A 23,672-nucleotide genomic window follows, 5' to 3' on the forward strand; every position below is an offset into this window, starting at 1 on the left:
TTGTGCCAGTTACAGATGTACCCAGTAGGTTTATAGCAAAAAAAATAAAAATTAATTTTGTCGAAATCATGTCCGTTTTTCGATGGTCCACGGCAGTTTTCACCGGCACGCTTACATTTTCGACACTCGACAGCCGGAACATTGAGTTTCAGTCAAGATGAGGATTCCGACTGTCGGGATGATCTGAATCCCATATTGAATACCCCCCTAAAGGTATTTCAAAGTGCTGAAACACAAAATATATATTTTTTCTTTAAAAGCTGGGTAGGAAACTGTTTGCAGAAGTATATTTGGTACTTGTTTCCTAGCACGGCGCCCCCGATTTTGATCGAAGTGCATCTTATCGCATCGCATGCAATATAGCGGCATGCGATGCAATTCAATTTTTAATTGTACAAGCACCCTGATGGGTGCTTACAATGTTAAATGCACCTTCATTGTCAACGCCACCTCCACTATCAACGCCAACCCGATGCGTGGCGAGCGCAGCGGTATGCGTCCTCCAACCTTTTCATACACCCACTATCCACGTCGGCGTGGAGTTGATTTTAGATAGTGTGGCGAGCCCCGCGAGGGGACACTGATTACTTTACATGTATTCTGCGTCCCCTCGCGGGGCTCGCTGCGCTCGCCACACTTTCTAAAGTCAACTCCACGCCGGCGTGGATAGTGGGGGTATGAAAAGGTCGGAGGACGCGTACCGCCGCCGCTTGCCACACTTCAGGTTGGCGTTGATAGTGGGGTGGCATAGACAGTTGGGGTGCATTTAACATTGTAAGTGCCCATCAGGGTGCTTGTACAATTAAAAATTGCATTGCATGCCATTTGCTGGCATGCGATGCTATGCGGTATTTCATTGTACAAGCACTCCTGTTAATTTAACGGGAAGATCGCATCGCATCACACACCACTAAATACGGTATGCGATCGGTGCCGTGCTAGGAAACAAGTACCGTATATTTAATATATTTGTAGCACCACATTGCACAGTAGACAGCCTTATGTGATGTGAGAAGTATGTACAAGCTTTGCATGCTGTTTGATAGTGATTTGGCGCCATTCTCCCAGGCACATTTGGTCCAGGCTGACCAGGTTAGTGGGATGATGCCTGTTTACCAGACTTTTCATCTAATGCCAATGATTTAGAATTGGTTTGTGATCAGTATGAAATCCCGACGGTCAAAATCCCGAATGGGTCATAATACCGACAAGAACAAAATCCTGACAAGGTCAAAATCCAGACTTTAAAATGCCGACAAGGTCAAAATACCGACATATAGAATGTACAGGTGAAACAGTCAACAAGACTTTGTGTCGACAGGTCGCTAGGTCGACATGGGTTTTTTCACGCCCTAGTGGATGGTAGGGCTTGAAATACCACCTTTCAGCACATGTTGGGTCAAAAAACAGTGAAAAAAAAACATGTCGGCCTCGTGACCTGTCGACACAGTCATGTTGACTGTTTCACCTGTACATTCTGTATGTCAGTATTTTGACCTTGTCGGAATTTTAATTGTCAGGATTTTGTCCTTGTCAGGATTTTAAATGTAGGGATTTTGTCCTTGTCGGGATTTTGTCCTTGTCGGTATTATGACCCATTCGGGATTTTGACTGCATTCCGATCAGGACTGTGATCTAGGTCATAACTAATTGTCAGTTTGGCCTTGTGTGTGGGGTCATGTAGAAACTGGCAACTCTGGCTGACCGTATGCTAACCCCATGCTAACCCCATTAAAGGCATTTTCGGTCAGCTTAAGTTGCTGGTTCCCACCATAGAATCCCATGTTAAATTCATAACCTACTCTCTGTACGGCTCCATAGAAGCCCATCAGGCACAGAGCTCCCTCGAAGCCTGCTTCTGATTGGCTGAGGGAAAAGCCGGTGACAATTCCCTCATTCTTGGATAGGGACTGCAAGTCTCAACACACTTGCAGCTCCCTCAGTCCGCTGGAGCTGGGTATTCGATTTATTTTTATTTATTAACCCTGGATGCTACTTGGTCCAGAGAGGATGTGATCTTCCACATGGGATGGTGAGTATGATTTTTATTCACCGGTACCAATGTGGATTCTACTGGACAACAGGACAGGCCTACGTTGTACTTTATAGGAAAGTATGTAGTATGCAAGTTTTATTGTTACAGGTGTGTTTGTGTTTGTGGGGTATTGGTTCTGTATTGGGACTTGTGCTGGGACTTGTGGTTCTCCAAGTCCCTACATGGGCGGAAGGATTTCTGGACTTTTTAGTTGACTACAGAACCCAATGCCTACTTGTAACATTTTATTCATCCATTTTTACACAATCAGCCTGGCGTGCACAGTCCCGGGCTTCAGCCCAGGCCGGAGGTCCCCTGTGGGTGGTCCCCACTCCTTCAGGGACCCACCCAGGCTGACCAGCCAGGGTAATTATTCTCCCCCCCCCCCCATGTGGCATGACAACTCTGGCTGTCGAGCCCAGTGCTGGTTTCTGAAATTCAGAGGACTCCTCCTTTTGTCCCCCAGATTTGGGAACTAGGACTGAGCCAAGAGCCTGGTGCTTGTTATAGAAATACAGGGGGACCCCATTTGATTCCCCTGTTAAGTATTTCTGCAACCAGGGCCGGCTCAATGAGCCCGGGGCTGGTTATACTCGGGAGGGAGGACCCACGCTGTTTTTTTTTTTTTTTGCTGTTTTTATTTATTATTATTATTATTATTATAATAATAATATTAAGCCTGCATGGATCTATTTTCCAGTCATATTTTCTGCTGAATTACTGACCAGTCAGCAGTATAATGATAAATGAGCACACCGCCATAGAAATCATGGGCATTTATGGCCAAGTTCTATCAATGGTGTATTTATTCATACACCAGAATTTGGCTGAGCTTGCTATATATAAATACAGCGAATCTGCCGTGTTCGGCTGATAATAAACCAGCTGATGCTAATTTCCAAGCCATATTTGACATTGAATGGGTATGAATACGTGCATTTGTGTATATCTTTTCTTACCATATGTTCCTGTAATGTTTATGTATAGTATATTTGTTAATGTTCATATAAGCCAATAAGCAATCCATTTATTGCCTTTTATTTTTCATGTTTATATTTTGACGATTGATGCCCAATAACCAGCAAAAACTCTCTGTTCCCATAGGAATTAATATGCCAACCAATGTGTCTTCAACGGCTTCTTCATACGATGCATCCGATTTCCTGGATATCTTAGAAGCTCAAGTGAATTCCTCTCCTGAAACAGTCCGTGGTAAAATATGTTTGTTTGTTTTTTTTAATTTAAATTATCGATACTTGTGTAGTTTCACAGCGGCAGTTACGTAGTCAGCGTAGTGTTCCCGCGGCCAGCGTAGTCAGCGTCCCTGTCAGAATCAGAGTAGTATTCCCGCGGCCCCTGTCAGAGTCAGCGTAGTGTTCCCGCGGCCAGTGTAGTTATTGTAGTCAACATCTCTGTCAATATCAGCGTTGTGTTCCCACAGCCAGCGTAGTCAGTACATTCGCGGCTAGCTGGAGCAAACGTAGTTAGCGTAGTCAGTCAGCGTTACGCAGTTAGCATAGTCGGTCAGTTCTTATTACATTGTGTGGGAACCATTGACCATTTTAACCTGCCTGACATGACAGGTGTGAATGTTTTCCTGAAACACTCCCACTATCCACGTCAGCCCGAAGCGTGGCGAGCACACGAGTTACGCGTCCTCCTGACCTGTTCATTCCCCCACTATCCACGTTGGCATGGAGTTGATTTTACAAAGTGTGCCGAGCGGACGCGGATTACTTGACGTGTATTCCCGTCCCCTTGCAGCCACACGTCGCTGTGCTCGGCACACTTCATAAAATCATTTCCATGCTGACTTGGCTGCGCTCGCCATGCTTCGGGCTGGTGTGGATAGTAATGATTTGAAAAGGAGGCATTTGCCAGTATGTAACATGGAACACTGGCAAATGTGTCCTTTATTGTGCTTGAGACACACTTGCGCCCACATCCCCCTTTGTGCACGAGACGCACATACTACCGAACCCCTAACCCCATCTCCCTGAAGGGAGACATGGGCAGGGTTGATGTACCCTGCCGCAAGAATTACTGAGATGCACAAGCCTCTGAGACGCTTGTGCGTCTCAGGCAAATGGAGTGCCTCTCCACTGGCACCCGCATGATCGCCTCTCTGCCAGCGTCCACCAGCGTAGTGGATCTGGCGGTTACTGGCACTGTGTGCGAGGCACTCACTAGCTCAGGGAGGCAGAGGGAGATCAGGGAGGTAAATGTGTGGCTTAAGGATTGGTGTAGGAAAGAGGGATTCGTGTTCATGGAACACTGGGCGGACTTCTCGGTCAGGCGCCATCTTTTTTGCCGTGATGGATTGCACCTGAACGAGGAGGGGGCGGCGGTGCTGGGGGGAAGGATGGTTAGAGGGTTGGAGGAGATTTTAAACTAGGCGACGGGGGGGGGGTGGGGGCAGCAAGACATTATGGGACCATCAGGGAGAGAAGCCGGACTGGGATCAGGAATCATATGGGGGAAGGAGATGATGGGGGGGACGGAGACATAGACCATGTCCTGGGACATAACAAGGGTATAATCGGGGGTAACTCTCAGGGTGCATCAGGAATGTCATGTAATAAAATGTTATGTTGTAACAGTCACGTTACCCCACTACAGTTCTTAGGTACAGATGATCTTAGTATACGGGAAGGAGGGAAGGACAGAGGAAGAATTCCCAGAACTATAAAGAGGGCAGGCAGTGTGCATGGTGGGGAGGCCTGTAGAGAGTCTATTGAAGGGGAGAGGGAAAAGAGGAAGCTAGTAAAGAATTCAAATGGGTCCTGGGGTGAAACTAATCACAATATTAGAGCCATATCTAAAAATAAACATAAATTAAAATGCTTACTGGCTAATGCAAGAAGCTTAGTGAGTAAAATCGGGGAGCTAGAAACGGTGATCAGTAGGGACGACTACGACATTATTGGTATTACAGAAACATGGTGTAATGAGTCGCATGAATGGGCATTAAACATGGAGGGATATACACTCTACAGGAAAGACAGGGAAAATAGAAGGGGCGGGGGTGTGTGCCTATATGTAAATAATAACTTAACATCATGTGAGAAAAATATGAGCACAGACCTGGAAGACGACAACTCGGAGACAGTGTGGGCAGAGATAACCGACAATAATAAAAAACCAAAAAACAAATTTATAATAGGGGTATGCTATAGACCACCAAATATAAACGAAAGGGAAGAGTCTCTTCTTTTAAACCAAATCAAACAAGCATCAAATCAGGGTCAGGTATTAATTATGGGGGATTTTAATTTACCCGACATTGATTGGGAAAACGAAACAGGTAAATCCGCAAGAAGCAATGGGTTCTTAAGCTTACTTAAAGACCAGTTTATTACACAAACGGTGGAAACTCCAACTCGTGATGAGGCACTCTTGGACTTAGTTTTAACAAATAACACAGACTTAGTTTCAAACACAAAAGTAATTGAACAATTAGGGAACAGTGATCACAATATGGTTTCACTGGAAATCAACTTCAGTAAATTACATCAAAAAGGATCTGCAAAAATACTAAACTTCAGAAAAGCGAAATTTGAATTATTCAGGGAAGCCCTAACAGGAATTGGGTGGAAAACGGTTATGGAGGGAAAAAATGCAGAGGAAATGTGGGATACTCTAAAAAAGGTGCTTGATTCACTAACTATTGAATACATTCCTAAAGTAACTAAAGGTGAATTCAACAAAAAATAGCCACCATGGTTGGACAAAGAAGTAAGGTCAGCTATCAACAATAAAACCAGAGCCTTTAAATTCTATAAAAATAACTTAAATGAGGAGGCGTTCGCAAAATACAAAGAATCAAACAAAACTTGTAAAGGGGTAATCAAAGCAGCTAAAATATTATATGAAGAGTGCATAGCCACTGAAAGCAAAACCAACCCAAAGAAGTTTTTTAAATACATAAATAGTAAACGTTTAATTAAGGAAAACATAGGCCCACTAACTGATACTAGTGGAAAAAGTGTTACTGAGGACAAGGGAAAAGCAAAACTGTTAAATGAGTTCTTCTCATCAGTATTTACTAAGGGAGAGCAGACTGTGGAACAAACATTTACCACAAACGGGACAAATAAGCCAGATCTCATTGTGGATTTCACGCCGAAGGAAATAATACTGAGGCTAAGCAAACTCAAAACAAATAAATCACCAGGGCCAGATGGGATTCATCCGAGGGTATTAATGGAATTAAGGGATGAACTAGCTACCCCCCTACATTATATCTTTAGCAAGTCACTATCGTCAGGTATAGTACCAAAAGATTGGAGAATAGCAGAGGTAGTGCCAATATTCAAAAAAGGAAATAAGGAAGATCCCGCTAATTACAGACCCGTTAGTTTAACATCAATTGTGGGTAAACTATTTGAAGGATTTTTAAGGGATGGTATCCAGAAATATTTAGATCATCACAGTCTACTCAGTGCTAACCAACATGGGTTCGTGAAAAATCGTTCATGCCAAACTAATCTACTAGGGTTCTATGAAGAGGTTAGTAAAAACCTCGATAATGGAAATGCTGTAGATGTGATTTTCCTAGATTTCACTAAAGCATTTGATACTGTCCCACACAAGAGATTGATTAATAAAATGGAGAACCTAGGATTGGGTGAAAATATCTGCAGATGGGTAGGGAATTGGCTATGTAATAGAGAACAAAGAGTGGTTGTGAATGGTGCCGTATCAGATATGATACCGGTACTAAGTGGAGTGCCCCATGGTTTGGTTTTGGGGCCCATTTTGTTTAACATTTTTATTAACGATATTGGGATAGGGTTACTCAGCAATGTATCCATCTTTGCGGACGATACAAAACTTAGCAAAGTCATCAAATCATCAGAAGATGTCACCATGCTTCAAAATGATCTTGCAATTCTAGATGAGTGGGCAAAAAAATGGAAGATGAGATTCAATGTAGATAAATGTAAGGTTATGCACCTTGGGAGACACAACCAGTGTGCAAGTTACAACCTTAGCGGAGAGGAACTGGGTAATTCCATACTTGAAAAGGATCTAGGAGTCCAAATAGACAGCAAACTAGGATGTAGTGCCCATTGTAATGTAGCTACAAAAAAGGCCAACAAAATTCTGGCATGTATTAAGAGGGGAATGGAAACTAGGGACTCGAGGGTAATTATGCCACTATATAAAGCATTGGTGAGACCTCACCTAGAGTACGCAGTACAGTTCTGGGCCCCACACTATAAAAAGGACATCATAGAATTAGAAAAAGTCCAAAGGCGAGCAACAAAGCTTATTAGGGGAATGGAGAATTTAAGCTACGGGGAGAGATTAAGCAATTTGGGACTATTTACATTAGAAAAGAGACGTTTAAGGGGGGACATGCTCAACATGTACAAGTATATCAAAGGCCAATATAAGGAACTGTCAAGTACCCTCTTTTCTATTAGAAAGGAATCTAGGACGCGAGGGCATGAGTATAGATTAGAAGAAAAAAGATTTCATTCAGCTAGTAGAAAGAATTTCTTTACGGTCAGAACAGTCAAACTCTGGAACTCTCTTCCCAGAGAGGTGGTAACGGCTGGCTCATTAAATGCGTTCAAGGAAAAGTTGGACAAACATTTACTGGAGAAAAACATCCATGGGTACAAATAAGAAATATAATTTGTCTGTAAAATACCAGAACCTACCAAATCCGCAATGGATATCTATACCAGGTTGAACTAGATGGACGCAAGTCTTTTTTCAGCCTTACCTACTATGTAACTATGTAACTTGCCGGGGACAGAATTGCAGATGGCAGGACAGTAAGGTGACTACGCTGCCTGACAACGAAGCTTAGCCTACGCTGAAAATGTAGCGTAGCCTGCCGCCGTGAAACTACACAAGTTTTTACTTTAGATCATTTTTTGCTGTCCTTCAAAATTTGTGGGGGGGGGGGGGGGGGGGCTCTCAACCGAGAGGCTTGTAAGAGACCATGTACTTTTGTGTTGGGACTAATACTGCTGTTCAATGGAATCTGATACACAAACATCCTTTAAATCTGCACTAGATCTAGGTAAAGGCCAGAGGGAAATTGGACACCGTTTATTTGTGATAAAAAAGCGGTTGTGACCAAGCACACCAAACCTCTGGCACTATGTAAGAGCTTGTAAGAGCACAAATGAAAAATATATAGGATAAGTCACAGCACTAACAATTACACTTACATTGTCAGTCTCATTCAGATCCACTTTAGCAATAATGACGCAAGACTCTCTTCAAATGAAATTTTTTGATGTAAATATAATACCAAAAATGTACATTAGAGATGCATAATAAAATAAACACACATAATAATTAGTAGAGCTGGCCAGCTATGATTTAAAATAAGACAATCTATTCAGTAAACTAGTGGTTAATGGCTTAGTCAGGAAGAGTTAGTTAGCTCTGAAAAAAGCATTTCAATGGTTGAGTAATCACAGAGTTCGGAATGAGATTTGCTGCTTTAAAGTTCGCACTCAGAGATCCATTTAGGCTGTAATGGTATCTGCGCCTTGTTATCTCTGCTTCAATTTCATGGTGTTCGTAATATAACATTTTGTATGAGTGCTCACATCACTTCATTAGGACAGGGAGAGAGCACTGACTGGTAGTTGGTGGAGCAAGGTGCAATAGTGCTGTGGTGTCAATTGCCGTGGATGCAGCCTTGTAGAGAGTGGTGGCTGTGTAGAGAGTGGTGGCTGGTCACTCAGGATGCAAGGTGGTGTACGGCCTTAGCGTCCGCTGCAGGGTAAGTCTGTACTGCAGCATCTGAAATTGTATATGCTGTCCACTTGTCATAGCTGTAGTGAGCGCTAGCTGAGTACTGAGTCCTTGTGACGCCGCCCTGGCGAGTTCCCGCAGCCATTTCCAATCACAACCATGCGAGGGGATGTGTTCAATACTGACGGCAAGCTAACGCCGCTGCTCACAGTCATTCGCTCCCCACCCCCACATTGAATATGCCCCATAATATCAAGTGAAGCTGTATATGCTATCAAACTCATTATGAACATACAGTATTATGATTTTTAAAATATCCATCATTGGACTGATGGTATTGAGAACATGTATCCATTTAATCTCTTGATGGAGTAATATTTTTGCCCTTTTGTCTCCTCTACCTGATTGTGGAACCTGGTCAGCCATTGTGTATCTTAACATGGCCATGCTATGTTTGGCCCCAGCATAGTGGTGGGCAACTGATTGTCCACTGGTCCCATTTATTAGGGCTGCCCTATGTTGGGCCATTCTCTCCTTAATTTACCTCTCTGGGCGGTATTTAATGAGGCTGATTCGCCATGTTTTTATGGCGATTTTGTGCTGTAAGGGGAATTTTTGACTAAAACGGTGAATCACCCTATTCAATGACCAGATGGCAAATACATTTCAAGGTTTTTTTCGCCATGATTCACCGAGTAGCAATCGCTATCTTTTTATGGTGAAGTGGAATGTGAACTTTTAAAATAAAGTGTTTTGTTTTTTACATTTGGTGTCAAAAAATCAGGAATTTTATTCTGAGGAGGGGCATGCTATTTTTATTCATGTGCTGTAAGCACATGAATATATAATTAATTTTAAAAATATATATATTTAAAAAATTTTTTTTTTTACATAGACCAGCCAGCAGGGGGCCGGAGCTGAGCCGCTCATTAGATATTCATATATTGATTCACTTCACCCGATCATTACATATGCATGATCGGGTGTAGTGAATATACCCGGTCCCCTGCTGGCACCCCCGGGGGGGGCAGCCTGTGCTGCCTGGCACCCGGGGAGCCCACCTCCCCCCCACAAACGTTCTGGGGCAGGCAGGGAGACTTCCATCTCCCTGCCTGCCACCGTCCTCAGGCTCCCTGCGGCGTCCGCCGCAGGAGCTCAAATTCGCCGGTCAGGGGCAGCGAGCCCCTGACTCGTTGAATACTGGAGCTGGCGAGGCTCCGGAACGCGGCGGGCAGTGGCGAATGTGCAGCGAATCCTAAACAGGATTTGCTGCACGTCGTCAGTATTCTCATTGAATACTACCCTCTGTCTTGCCCATGTAGCACAAGCCACATGGACAAGACAGAAGGTACATACGAACCTGGCGGTCAATGTATTTCATGGTTATATTCTTTGCCTGTATAATGATGTGAAACCTTGTCACCAGTGACTAGGTAGTTGCATGTAGTGCAACCGATGCACTTAGTCACAGATGCGCACTCCCCCAGGTCCGTAACGATGCCCATAGTTGTCCTGGATATACAGGCGACAGAGCACATCATTACCGAGCAGATCATTTTCACAATCTCTGTTTAAACTTACCATATGAAGGAATAATATGGTGGCTGACAAGGCTGACTAATTTTTTAAACTAGAAAGAGTACAGCAATAAATGAGGGCACCCTTCTATTTATTTGACAATGAATAGGAAGATTTGGGCTTTAATTTCCCCCCAACTCAAAGAATGTTTTCTTGAATCCAGTCTGTGGCACACTGCTCAGCATGGATTGCTAGATGAGTCCAATGGAGCTGACTGTTATTACACTACTATAACTTTAGGACCGAAGCTATTCCCCTCTGCCACTCCTAGTCTCAGTATTAAGAAAGTGTTCATTGGGGCTGGGCTGTTTTTGCAGAGGACCTTTTGCTATTTATTAAGTGAGTCACTGATGTTAAGAGTACAGTACTTTAGATGACCACGCTGAATCCAAATAAACCTATTTTTTCATGTTTTTTTGGGCATCCGTTCAACAATTAGGGGCCATTCTGCTAGAGCAGAGTGGTACATCCGCCCCCAACCGTGGTGTTGTTGGGCCCAGCCCTCCCCCTCATGCATCCCTTGTACCCCAGTGCCCTGCCCTGGTCCTAGAAGGATCACTATTAGATAAGGCCATTGCTTCTCTACTGTTAGATAGGGTGATTTACACCAGTACTCCCAGACCACGTGGTTTCAACTTGTTATTGATCCAGAAGCCGGCTGGGTAGTTTTGCCTTTCAAACCATCTTTTCATGAGGATATATGTGAGGTTCCGTTGTTCCAGTTGAAAGTTGTCTGCTTTCAACTTCAGTCAGGACATTGTTCAGCCTGTGATCTAGCCTTCTGCTTTCTCTGAGGACCAGGGGAATATGACTCTTAGATGTGATGTGGGCTTTTCATTTGTATTTGGCTAGATTCTCTCTCTGTGCTCATAAACGTGATTGGCCTATATGGAAACAAATGATTACACAGGGGATCTGCTCTTTTATCTTCAAGGCTTTTTCTCTCTCTAGTGTAGGTTTATTACCTATTACGCAGATCAATGAGCAGATCAATGAGCAAGATCCAATACACTTATGCGATTTGTGCCAATTTTCACCCTATTCTGATGATTCAGGCTGAGAAATTGGGTGAAATCATTGAAAATTGCATTTATTTGACATGCCATTTGATGCACCGCGTCGTGCGTATCAGATCGGAAGTTGGATCTGCCTGCACTTCTGACCTACAACTCCGGCTGCGGGGAATGGGGTCTGGTGATGTATCACATGCGATCGTGCTCCTGGGAAGGTCCCAATTGGCTCAAGGGGGATCGGATTGCCATACACTGCTGCGAGAAGTCTCAATAGTGTATCGTCACCTTAAGACATTCATGCAACAAATTGCATTATTCAGGTGTAGTAAACTGCATCCAGCACTTACATCAGGAGATTCAATGCAGCTAATTGAATACCTCCGGGCACTCATTCCCATTGCTATTGAATAGCGCATTTCAGTGGTTTTACCTGTGTATTTTTTGTTTGAATATTTTAGTATGCATAATTGTTTATTGATGTGCTTGGCTTTTTAATGTATATATGCATGCATTTTATTTAATATACTGTATTTTCTGTTTGTTAAATACTTTTTTTTTTCTCCTCAATATTCCCACTGTTTTCCCCCTGAAGGTGAATCTGAATGGGAGTCTGTTGCCGGCCTGCATGACCAGAGAATGTGGGAAAAGAAGAATTCTACACTTCTGGAAATGAGAAATGCAATACCAATCAATGAGCTGATTGGACCTGCAGATTTATTCATGATCAGTGAGTCATTGTACAATATGCCAATCCTGTATAAACATATTATTTACAAAACTGCATGTTTACAGTAATTATCAGAAACCCCCCTTGCCGGTCATTACAGTGTTAGCAGTGCTGTGGATCATAGGATAGACAGGCACTAGGTCGATATTGACATAGATTTACTTGTTGTGGCTCGCAGTGCTTTGGGCCAAGTGCCAGGCTGCGCTAGTTATCGATAGCGTTCCCAACCCCAACCGGAGTCCAGGTAAAGTGTTAAAGTTCAGAAAAAATAAAAAAAATTATAATTTGACCTATTCATGTGTCCACCTAATATTCGGAACATTATTGTTATAAGTGCTGAGTGCTACCCCATAATACAGCTAAATATCTGATGCATTTGGATATGAGCTCACCCAAAATATAAATTACATTTGTACAAGTTTTATAACATTTTTACTATTGGTCTACTGCAATATGGTGGCCTATTCCTTCTCTGTTCAGGGGATTCTGTGTGTGTTTTATATACGTTGTAGGATGTCCTCTTTATCACCCTTTACAAAATTTCTAGAGGACGCTAAAGAGAGACTGGGCGGTATTCAATGTTCTCCGATAGTTTTTTTTTTTTTCGCAGTTTCTAATTTTTTCGCTCTTTTTCTATGTTCGATACTTTTCACCTATTCAAAGTGGGATTTATGGAATGTCGATACGGTATCGCTAGTTTTTTCATTTTCGTTTGTTTCGCTTAGTTTTCAGCGATAAATTTGCATTGTTCAAGTGATTTCTTTCATTTATCGCCTTAGAAAGAGCCCGTTAATTTATCACCTATTCGATGTTTACTTTACGCAGCCTTCTACACAGTTCATGGTGTAATTATCGCCACCTTATATCGATTTTATTTACATGCGCAATGAAAGTAAAATAACTATTTTGCATGCTTTCAGCTATATTTAAAGATTAAAAATAATGCTTTTTTTCTCCAAATTATATAATATTCATTTTTTAAGCTGTAACACTTGTAAATAAATATATATTTAATTTATTAGGCAATATATTTCTACATTAACTTTTACCCATGATGCTCTGGTGCATCATGTGATCTTTTTTACCCATGATTCATATCTCTCTCATGATCTAATCACTCCTATCTGAGACTTCAGGGAGTTAACAGCATTGACAGTCTGCTGGTATTGGAATTCGTTTTTGTTGGTCTTCCCTCGTTTCCCATTGTGATCACAGAGTACAAAAATGGAGCCATTCACTGATTCAGTTTTGCTGATGCTAGGTAGCATGATTACTCGTCCCCATAGAGGTGAGCAAGATGACGATCAGGAAATGGCTGCATTGGGTGAGTCTGTGTTGCGTGTTTCATTTCCAAGACCGCGGCACTACCGTGCTCGTCGTGTTTTGGAGTCTCTTTCTGAGGTGGAAGTGATTCAAACTTTTCGCTTGTCATCTCAGGAAAAAAAATCTGCTGTACAGATGTAGCGGGATTCATCTTTGCAGGTGATGGCGATGGCGTCGCCATCCCCTGCCCCGCCGCCATCTGTATGCCGGAAGGGGACGCGCGCGCACGAGGTGCGTGCGCGTCCCCTTCCGACGGTGCTGCCCTTGGTCGCCCGGTGCCCACACCCGGCGACCGCAGCCTCCTCGGGTCCCCCCCAGCACTATCGAGCGGGAGGCGGACAGTATTGCGTCCGCCTCGCCGCCCGGATACTGAGACGCGCGTGCGTGGGGGACGCACGCGCGTCTCAGTCAGATGGAGCGCCGTGTTGCTGGCGGATCGCCAGCAGCATGCTGCTGGCGGTTCGCCAGCAAAGATAAAACCGGCCCCATCTGTATGAACTGTTGGAGGCCGACCTGGAACCACGGAAACGGTCTAACCATGCAGTCCGTGGTTTTCAGAAATTGCTGGCTGGGTTAAATTTCTTAGCGTCAGGCACATTGCAGCCTAATTTATCTCAGATTTGCGTTTTTTCACAGCCAACATTGTCACGCTGTATTAACCAGGTCCTATTGGCTTTCCGTAAATTGACGGCCCAGGTAATAAAATTTTCAGATTCAGCCAGTGGATGGAGAGACATCAAATTTGGATTTTACCGTAAATTAAAATTCCCAAATGTATTGGGAGCGATTGACTGCACCCACGTGCGAATCACGGCGCCTAAAGATTTGGAACAATGTTTTCGAAATTGAAAACACTTCCATTCTTTAAATGTACAGGCTGTATGTGATTCCATTATGAGATTTTTGGATTTGGTTGTGGGCTTTCCTGGGTCGGCCCATGACTCCTTCATCCTGAACCAAGCATCCATTTGGGACGATTTTGAGACTGGACGAATGCCTGATGGCTGGTCGTTGGGTAAGTGCTTTCATAATTTTTCCATAATGATTTTTCTAATGCAAATGTTTTTTTTTAAATTTTTTTCCCTAAGGTGATGCGGGGTATCCTAATAAATCTTGGCTACTGACCCTATTGCCCGATCCCAGAGGGGATGCAGAAAAGAGATACCAAGAGGCACATATAGCATCAAGGGTTGTAATTAGCGTGCCTTTGGTGTTCTTAAAAGCCGGTTTAGATGTTTAGACGTCACCGGTGGTGCTCTTTTATATTCGCCTTCATCTTGCAGAACATATGTGTTGACAAAAATTTGCCGGTTAATATAGATGCTAGAGTTTTTCAGCATGGGGATCTTTCTTCTGTGTTGACTGTGGGCATGGATGAAGGAGCAGAATCACGTACTCAACTGATCCAGAGTTTTTTTCTTGTGAGTATCTATTTAAAAAAACACTATTTACCTGATTCAATTGTTTTTGTTCAAGTTACTGAGGGGATGCAGTTTAAATCCCGGCAGTCGGGATCCCGGCGTTCAGAATCCTTGCGCTGGAATCCCAACCACCGAAATCCCGACACTTTCTCCCTCCGTGGGTGTCCACGACACCCCTGGAGGGAGAATAAATTAGCGTGCCGAGCGTAGCAAGGTCCCGTGCCCACTGCGTGCCGAGCGCAGCGAGCCTGCAAGGGGGGCAATCCACGTCCCCCCCCTTGTCGGAATTTCGGCGGTCGGGATTCCGGCATCGGGATTTTGAACGCCGGGATCCCGACCACCGGGATTTCATACTGAATCCGTTACTGAGAGATTTCATTTTCTCCATACAGAGTGTGGGATTATTATTGATCGTTTATTCAGTGGATCCTGTTTGGTTAGTTTTTATCCAGTTGGATTTGAATTTACTGAAGTTTGAACTTTTTTGGAGTGTGTTCAGTTATATGCTTTTTCAGGCATCTTACATATGCCGCTGTTAATCATGTCATGGAAGTTTCATTTTGGTAAATATTTCTTGCAGCTGTCCCTCTGCTCATCTCCCCAAAGCTGTGTGTGCTTGTGACACTTACCCGTTTCCTCCATTTGTTGCAGGGTTATCGTTCTTGTTGCTGGCGTTTACTTTAGGCCTTACATCTGCTCCTATTGACAGTGTGTTTGGATTGGATTTATTGGGATTTATCCAAGTGTGTTCACTGCGTTTGCCACCAAGCATGTTACTGGGTCCGCCCCATTGTAAGTATGAAACTGGCTGCTATCCCTCTGCTCATCTCCCCAAAGCTGTGTGTGCATGTGTCACTTACCCGTTTCCTCTATTTCTTGCAGGGTTATCCTTCTTGTTGCTGGCGTTTACTTTAGGCCTTATATCTGCTCCTATTGACAGAGGGCAGTATTCAATGTGAATACCTGCGAGGTGCAGCGAATCCTTTTTCGGATTCGCTGCACATTCGCCACGTTCCGGAGCCTCGCCGGCTCTGGTATTCAACGAGTCAGGCGGCGAATATGAGCTCCTGCGGCGAACGCCGCAGGGAGCCTGAGGACGGTGGCAGGCAGAGAGATGGAAGTCTCTCTGCCTGCCCCAGAGCATATGTGGGGGGGAGGTGGGCTCCCCGGGTGCCAGGCAGCACAGGCTGCCCCCCGGGGGTGCCAGCAGGGGACCGCGTATATTCACTACACCCGATCGTAACGAAATAGCATGCCCCTCCTCAGAATAAAATTCCTGATTTTTTTTACACCAAATGTAAAAAACAAAACACTTTATTTTAAAAGTTCACATTCCACTTCTCCATAAAAAGATAGCGATTGCTACTCGGTGAATCATGGCGAAAAAAACCTTCAAATGTATTCGCCATGTGGTCATTGAATAGGGTGATTCACCGTTTTAGTCAAAAATTCGCCAAACAGCACAAATTCGCCATAAAAACATGGCGAATCAGGCTCATTGAATACCGCCCAGTGTGTTTGGATTGGATTTATTGGGATTTATCCAAGTGTGTTCACTGCCACCAAGCATGTTACTGGATCCACCCCATTGTAAGTATGAAACTGACTTTTTATGCAAATAACTGAACTTGGTCAACAACTTGTCTGCAAATAAACAGTTACGTTTTCTCTTAAGCTAAGTAACTTTTTTGACAAGTTTTGTTAACTTGAACATTGTCAACATGAAACTGAAGTCTCGTTTCTATCACACTTAGTAAAAATGGTCATCATCCTCTTCGAACTAAATTTTTGTGTTGACAAAATTCTTCATTCGTTGAGACTTTCTAAAAACAATCTTAGAATTTCCATGTCCATTATGCGAACTTTGAACTACAGAACATTTCACACATGAAAACAAAGTAAACCTTCATATGTAATGTAGATTTTTCAAAAAACTTGTGTCTGTAAGAAAGAGATTAGAGAAATCCATTTATAAAATGTGGATATTTTGAAAATTGATGCATTGATAGTTTATACATAATAATTTGCTGATGTCTAGGTATGGATTTTCAACATTTTCACACACTATTTAACCCCGTGAGTTGTATGCCTGGGGATTTACCGGCCTCAGATGCACAGCCGATGTGTGCGCTCCGGCAAAAATTCTGGCCAAACAACATATTGCACTTGGTGGACGCCAGTGGTGCTCCCCTGGAGCACCTTGGGCGCAATACCATTTGTGCCCCACCCTCCCTCTTGTCACCCCGATTCCCTCCGCTCCAGCATTCGTATGCCGCCGGAGCTCCCCTGTTGACAGTCACCAATCACTGTTTATATCAGTTACGTATCAGTTCAGGCACCCGAATCTTATTGAGTTTTCCCTGGCCATGAAAACCCACCATTCAAGGGGTTAATACGAAAATAGAAATATTTTATATAGACATCGTTTATCTAATTCATTTTATAAAAAAAATTATAACAAAATTATCGGAATTAACTACTAATCGTTATAATGATTGTTATTTGGACCACTGAAAGAAAGTATAGTAGTATATAGATTTTCCATAAAAAAATAAATTCCATCATATATGGCACATTATTATGAATTTAAATTCGTTTACTTTGTTATTGGTCCAACCAATTCTTCAAAGAAGTGATTTCTTTCAATAGTTTATATTTTCCGGGATGTCACTATAAGAAAATGTAAGTAAATATTACTGTCTATATCAATAACTCTAAAAGTAAATCCCATCATTTTGCAAAATTTACCTCTGTGACAACTTCTCATTTTAAACATCATCAGCATTATATTCTGTACTAGGTACATTTACTTCTTTTGTTCTGTTTTCAGGTTGGACAGAAATGTGCATTTGGAACATTCTGGGATAACCTAAGTAACTTTGAGAAGGACTAAATAAAGCAGCCGAGGAGTCAAACGAGGTTGCCTTTGGAGTAGAAATTTTGCCGTACTGACTTTCCAAGGATGTGTTAGAACTACTTTTTTGTCTTTGTTTCAGATTTTCGCTGTTTAGTTGTAATGAATTTGCTATCATTAATGAAATATTGGATTTTTGAAGCTTATTGAAGTTTTGCATATCCTTTACGGCAATAGAAGTATCTACTAATTTGGATAGTGAAGTTGATATGTCAATCAATACATTTTTGGTTTCACGAATGTCATTTTGCTGAGAAATTTCGGCATTGCTCATGGTTTTCACAACATCTGACATTGAGGTGTGTACTGTTTTCTCCATTGAGCGCATTCTGGCATCAATGGTAACTCTAAACTCTTCCTGGCGTCCTGCTATTTCTTCAAAATGTTAACTCCTTTCCAAAGTATCTGGAGGCACGGAAGTTTCTTTTTTTTTTTAGTTCTCGTTTGCCCTGCAGTTTGGAAAAACATTGAAATATGTTGATAATTCTATATTATCATACTTTATTTTTCTTGTTTCTATATTAATTGGTAGGATGACTAATATCTATAATGGTCAGCCTGTTGTTTTTGCACTAACGCAAGGGTGATCTTTGTGTAAACTAAGCTCCATCCCACTATGTTCTGTGTATGTCACACTATTTATGTTGCACGCCATTGATGCATCTAAAAGAGCTACACTATCCCACTAACCCAGCTGCCATTTTAAGGCATCCCAAGTGGAGGATAGGATGGCTGGTCAGGATCGCTGATGAAGGGGTCTAGTAAATGATGGATTTAGCAATGTTTACATGCTGTGGCTGGGTAAATCAGCCATGTTAGTTGTGACCCGTTCTAACCAAATCAAGGCCTCCTGACTTTAAAAATACATTTTCATTATGTTGCAATGTTATTATTTACTCATCTAGTATTGGTGAATCAGTACATGTGACATTGACATTAGTTTCTACGTCCGAATCGGTGCGGTACATCTGGTCTGTAGATTGGGCAGTTTTCTGTACAATAATCAACACTTGTTTGTGCTCTTTCATTTGTGTTTTAGAAATATTAAAAATACATTTTTAGAATATAGACATGTCAATGTGTACTATGTGCCCAATTAGGCTAAACTCAAGTTACCTGCAGCTGCAGTTTAGAATGCAAATTACACTTAATTCTTATTGCACGCCTCTTCTACATCCAGCAAAACACTGTTGACACTTTAATTGGAATTTTCACATCTGCTACCGATTAAAAAAAAAAAAACAATTCCATTGTCATCTTCCGCCCTAACTCCTTCCACTCCAGTATATGCATGGCAGAGCTTCACTGACACCATCCTGAAATCTCTGTTTTCATCATTGTGGTGTACTTTGGTTTACAAAAGACTATGGAGCACTGATGTGTGCATGAGACCAGTGGTGTACCTAGATATTATTAGGCCCCATAGCAAAAGTTTGTAAGGGCCCTCTACTTAGTAACTGATGGTGATAAATGTGTGTAAAACATATTAGTTAGAAAGCAAATATGGGCCCCCTTCACCTCTGGGCCCCATAGCAGCTGCACCCCTTGAACCTATGGTAGTTACGCCCTTGCATGAGACAACTATAGGCACACCTTTTAGTCCTGAGTTTTCAAAATATGTTACTGCTTAATGTGACAGGGTGATGAATAGTTATCGTTATGGATGTTGTAGCCTAATAACAAATTATGGTTCATACTAAGCTAAAGCAATACAGAAAATGATGAAAGAGCAAAGATCGTGTCCACAACAGTTTGGTGAAAATAATAGTTACCTTCTGCAAAGCTTGTCTTTTTACGCTTATATGATTCCATACTTCGACTCTCTCCAGTTTGTCTAAAACTTCTCCCTCTTACAATGGGTTGTTCACATTGGCTAGGTGTAAAGCCTATAAAAGTAGTTTCAGTGATATCCAATTCTCCACAACATATACTTGACTGCTTCCTTGAATTTTTAGTACTGAAATAATTTTCAACATCAATTGAAGGTGTAGTCATTTCTTTCATTGTAGACATTTTTTTTGTGTAAAAGGATGTGATTCATCTAAATTAAATTAGAAATATTTCAAACAGATATCCCAAAAAAAGAAATATTACATTTAAGTATTAAATTTGTTTGTGAATATACCTAATAATCTTTTGAATTTATCCAACACTGGAGTTTTCCGCATATCCCTTGACTTATGTTTCTGAAGAGGAAACACTCTTAAAACAAAGAGTTGTAGAATATCTCAAAACCAGCAATTTACAGGAACCAAAACAGCATGGGTTTACTGGGGGAAGATCATGTCAAACAAATCTTATTAACTTTTTTGACTGGGTGACTAAAGTAATAGATCAAGAGGGGCGTGGCTTGGCCGGCGAGGTGAGCGGACGCTGGTGGGGAGAGCTCCGGTAAAAATCCTGTTATATTATCCTGCCTAAGGGACCGCTGGCAAACTACTTTAACCCCATCGCTCCCCGGAACCTCTCCTGCGGCTTCCACCGGTTTCCGGGACGACCGGTGTGGGACTCAACGGCAGATTGTGCCTCCTGCGCTCTGGACACGGGCGCCATTTTGGACCCGCTCTGCAGCTCCGGCCTGATCCCCCCTGCTATTGCGCCGGCGGGCCATGCTTCACAGGCACCGCTGACATCCTCCCCCTGCTGCGTCCTGCTCCGGGCTCTGGAGGTGGGAGATACTGCCGGATTGTGGGGTGGCGCGGACGTACTGTGCCTGCTACAGCCGCACATACAGCTCATTACGCTGGGGACGCCGGCACTATCCTGCACAGGAGCGGCAGCTGTTTCTCCCCTGTGATCTTCTGCCTGCTGGCTGTGACTGCTCCGGTGGCCATCTCAGACTCACATGTTCCCTGCTGGCTACAGGTAACTGTGCTCACTGCCAATTGTGCCCCTTCTGCCACTATCCTCTGCATATCTGCAGGTGTGCTGATACGGGATCTCCATGTTAACAGCCCTTGCCTTATTCTGTGCCTAGCTTCTTGACTATTCTTACCACATATTATACCTAAACAGGTGGTGTGCTAGCCACCACCAATTCAGTCTTAAGATCTCCTCTCCTGGGCTGGCGACTCGTGTGTCTAACTTAGACTCCGGCCATACTTAATTCCTATACTAAAATGGAGATCTCTCTGAACTATATCCTGCGGGCTATAAACGCCTCTGCCGACAGGCTCTGTCGTGAGCTCACTGCAATAAATACCGGTGCTTCTTCTACTCCAACTATAAGTGCTGATCCTGCTCTTATGTCTAATATCTCTACACTCCAAATCCTTGTACTTGATACCTCTACAATTGAATCTGGGACTTCCCTTCTCGTGGAGGAGTGCAATATAGGCGAGGATTCCATGTCTCAAGCTACAGATGTCCAGAGAGATGACAATTATCTCTCCTGCATAAGTGATCCAAGTGCTGAAATGCTGCCTGTTACTTTTCCTGAGCACGGAGATGTGGCAACCCCAATAGCTCCTGTGTCTCTGAATACCCAAAATATGTGCTCCCAGGGTGTTGTATCTACTGTAAAGGCTCCTCTGAATACTTTGCTCCGAGGCTCTCCACTTGCTGAACCTTGCCCTGGACTGCCCTGCCTCATGTTAATGGTCTATGTACCACTCTGGGCTTGCTGCCCTGCTTATGGTGGAATATATCCAGTTGGAGATAAACTTGCTCTATATACATCTCCTTTGCTGGCGGAAGATTGGCCAGATTAATATTTTTACCTCTTGCGCCCTTCAGTGCCTGTTGGCATAATGACTCTTGTGATTGTCATGTATAGATGTGTCAGTCCTGATTTGCTTAGTAGTTTTCCTTATTAGTGCCCGGTCAGTTTTTCTTATGAAAACTATACATTTTTTTTAGTTCTGCCTCAGTGTACCAATCCCGGGGCCCTTACAGTTCCTGTTTATGTTTGCCTGTTGAACATATATTTCCATGTTGGCAAGACCAAATTGAAATTGTTTCGCTATTCATAAAGGTGCAGTTATTCCTATGCTAGTTAATAAGATATCCTGTTGTCGGAGGGAGAGACGGGTTCTCCACAGACAATTAAAATCCTTGAATATTACCAAGCCATGGCTCCAGTTAACCCATCCGCTTTGCATCCGATCACTATATGGGGGGGGGGGGGGGGGAGGAGGTTTAGATAGGTACGGTAGTGTAGGGGGTGGGAGGAAGGGGTGAATTAGGTTTTTTAGGCTAGGTTGGCTAATATAGCTGATCCAAGTATACCTAGGTTGGGGTTAGGTCATACAGGGTGGGGGGATTTTGGGGAGGTTTGTTTTGGGGTATTATGGGGGGTTTTGCTTTGGGTAGTGTAGGTAGTACTTTACTTTAGTTAGTGGTAATTAAGTTTTATTTTCATTCCCTATTTTTAATTTCTTATATTCCCTGATTGCTCAGACATCCGATCTTGCAACAATCTGTTCTAGAATGTCTTTAACATGCCATTAGCATATGTTGTATTTTAGTGAGACATTTTATCATATATATCTGTGCGTTATTTATATCCTACTGCCATCAGTCCAAATGGCGCCTTTGGACGTTGGTAGTCCGAATATCCTGTAATGCAAAACTTTTTTCCATACCTCCATTTTGTGTTTTACTATATGTGTGCCCTATGGATGTCTCTTTACCAACTATACAGGATCTGATGCATGTGCGTGTTACACTTACTGTCTATGCAGGGGGGGGGGAAGTCTGTTTGTTGTATCTCGAAAATTTCAATAAAAAATTGGTACTTGTTTCCTAGCACGGCCACACCGATTAAGATCGGGGTGGTCGTGCTGAAAAAAATCGGGTCGATCGCATCGCATGCGATTTGGTCGCATGCGATGCGATCGACGCGACCGACCGATTTTTGACCCGATTTTTTTCATTGAATCCAATGTAAATTGGGTCCCTGGGACCCAATTTTACATTGTATTCAATGAAAAAAATTCCCAACCCCCCCAAATTGAAGCGCGTAAACAGCAGCCCACGATAGACGCATACCCGAAGCGTGGCGAGCGCAGCGAGCCCGCGAGGGGCGGCGGTACGCGTCCTCCGACCTTTTCATGCCCTACTATCCACTAGGGCGTGGAGTGAGAATAGAATAGTGTGGCGAGCGTAGCGAGCCACCGAGCCCGAAGCGTGGCGAGCGGACGCGGATACCTTCACAGGTAAACGCGTCCCTTCGCGGGCTTCACAGGTGTCCGCGTCGCCACGGACACCTGTGAAGCCCGCAAGGGGACGCGTATAACTGTGAAGGTATCCGCGTCCCCTCGCTGCGCTCGCCACGCTTCGGGCTCGGTGGCTCGCTGCGCTCGCCACACTATTCTATTCTCACTCCACGCCCTAGTGGATAGTAGGGCATGAAAAGGTCGGAGGACGCGTACCGCCGCCCCTCGCGGGCTCGCTGCGCTCGCCACGCTTCGGGTTGGCGTCTATCGTGGGGCGACGACGGGGACATCTATAATGTGAAATGGGTCATATGGACCCATTTCACATTTTTTGACATTTTTACACCATTTCAATGTTAAAAATTTTTTTAACATTGAATCCTATGCAAAAATCGGGGGCATCGCGTCGGGACCAATGTTAATGGTCCCGACCGACGCGATGCCCCCGATATTTTACCTTTCCCGACAAGATTTCAATGTTAAAATATTTTTTAACATTGAAGTCTATGGAAATATCGGGGGCATCGCGTCGGTCGCGTCGGGACCAATGTTAATGGTCCCGACCGACGCGATGCCCCCGATATTTTATCCTAGCCGGCAAAATGGACCTGATTTCAAAAGAAATCGGGTCCATCGTGGGTAATCGTGTCCCTTAAGTAAGGGACACGATTACTCACGATTGTGGCCGTGCTAGGAAACAAGTACCAAAAAATCATTGAATTAAAAAAAAAAAAAGTAATAGATCAAGGTGGGGCTGTAGATGTAGCTTATCTAGACTTTAG

The 23,672-nt window shown here is 43.3% G+C and overlaps 1 protein-coding gene across 6 annotated transcripts in view; it reads left to right on the forward strand.

Moving 5' to 3' along the window:
- The window catches only part of LOC146074099 (uncharacterized), a 161,466-nt gene that overhangs the window by 41,226 nt on the left and 96,568 nt on the right, over nt 1-23,672 (forward strand). For all 6 annotated transcript variants that reach the window (XM_083181849.1, XM_083181847.1, XM_083181851.1 and 3 more), the window contains exons 5-6: nt 3,140-3,247; nt 11,942-12,076. In XM_083181849.1, the coding sequence (XP_083037975.1) occupies nt 3,140-3,247; nt 11,942-12,076 (243 nt within the window). The remainder of the gene's footprint in view (nt 1-3,139; nt 3,248-11,941; nt 12,077-23,672) is intronic.

This window comes from Crinia signifera, chromosome 4, assembly GCF_055691185.1.
Source record: "Crinia signifera chromosome 4, ASM5569118v1, whole genome shotgun sequence".
Lineage (NCBI taxonomy): Eukaryota > Metazoa > Chordata > Amphibia > Anura > Myobatrachidae > Crinia > Crinia signifera.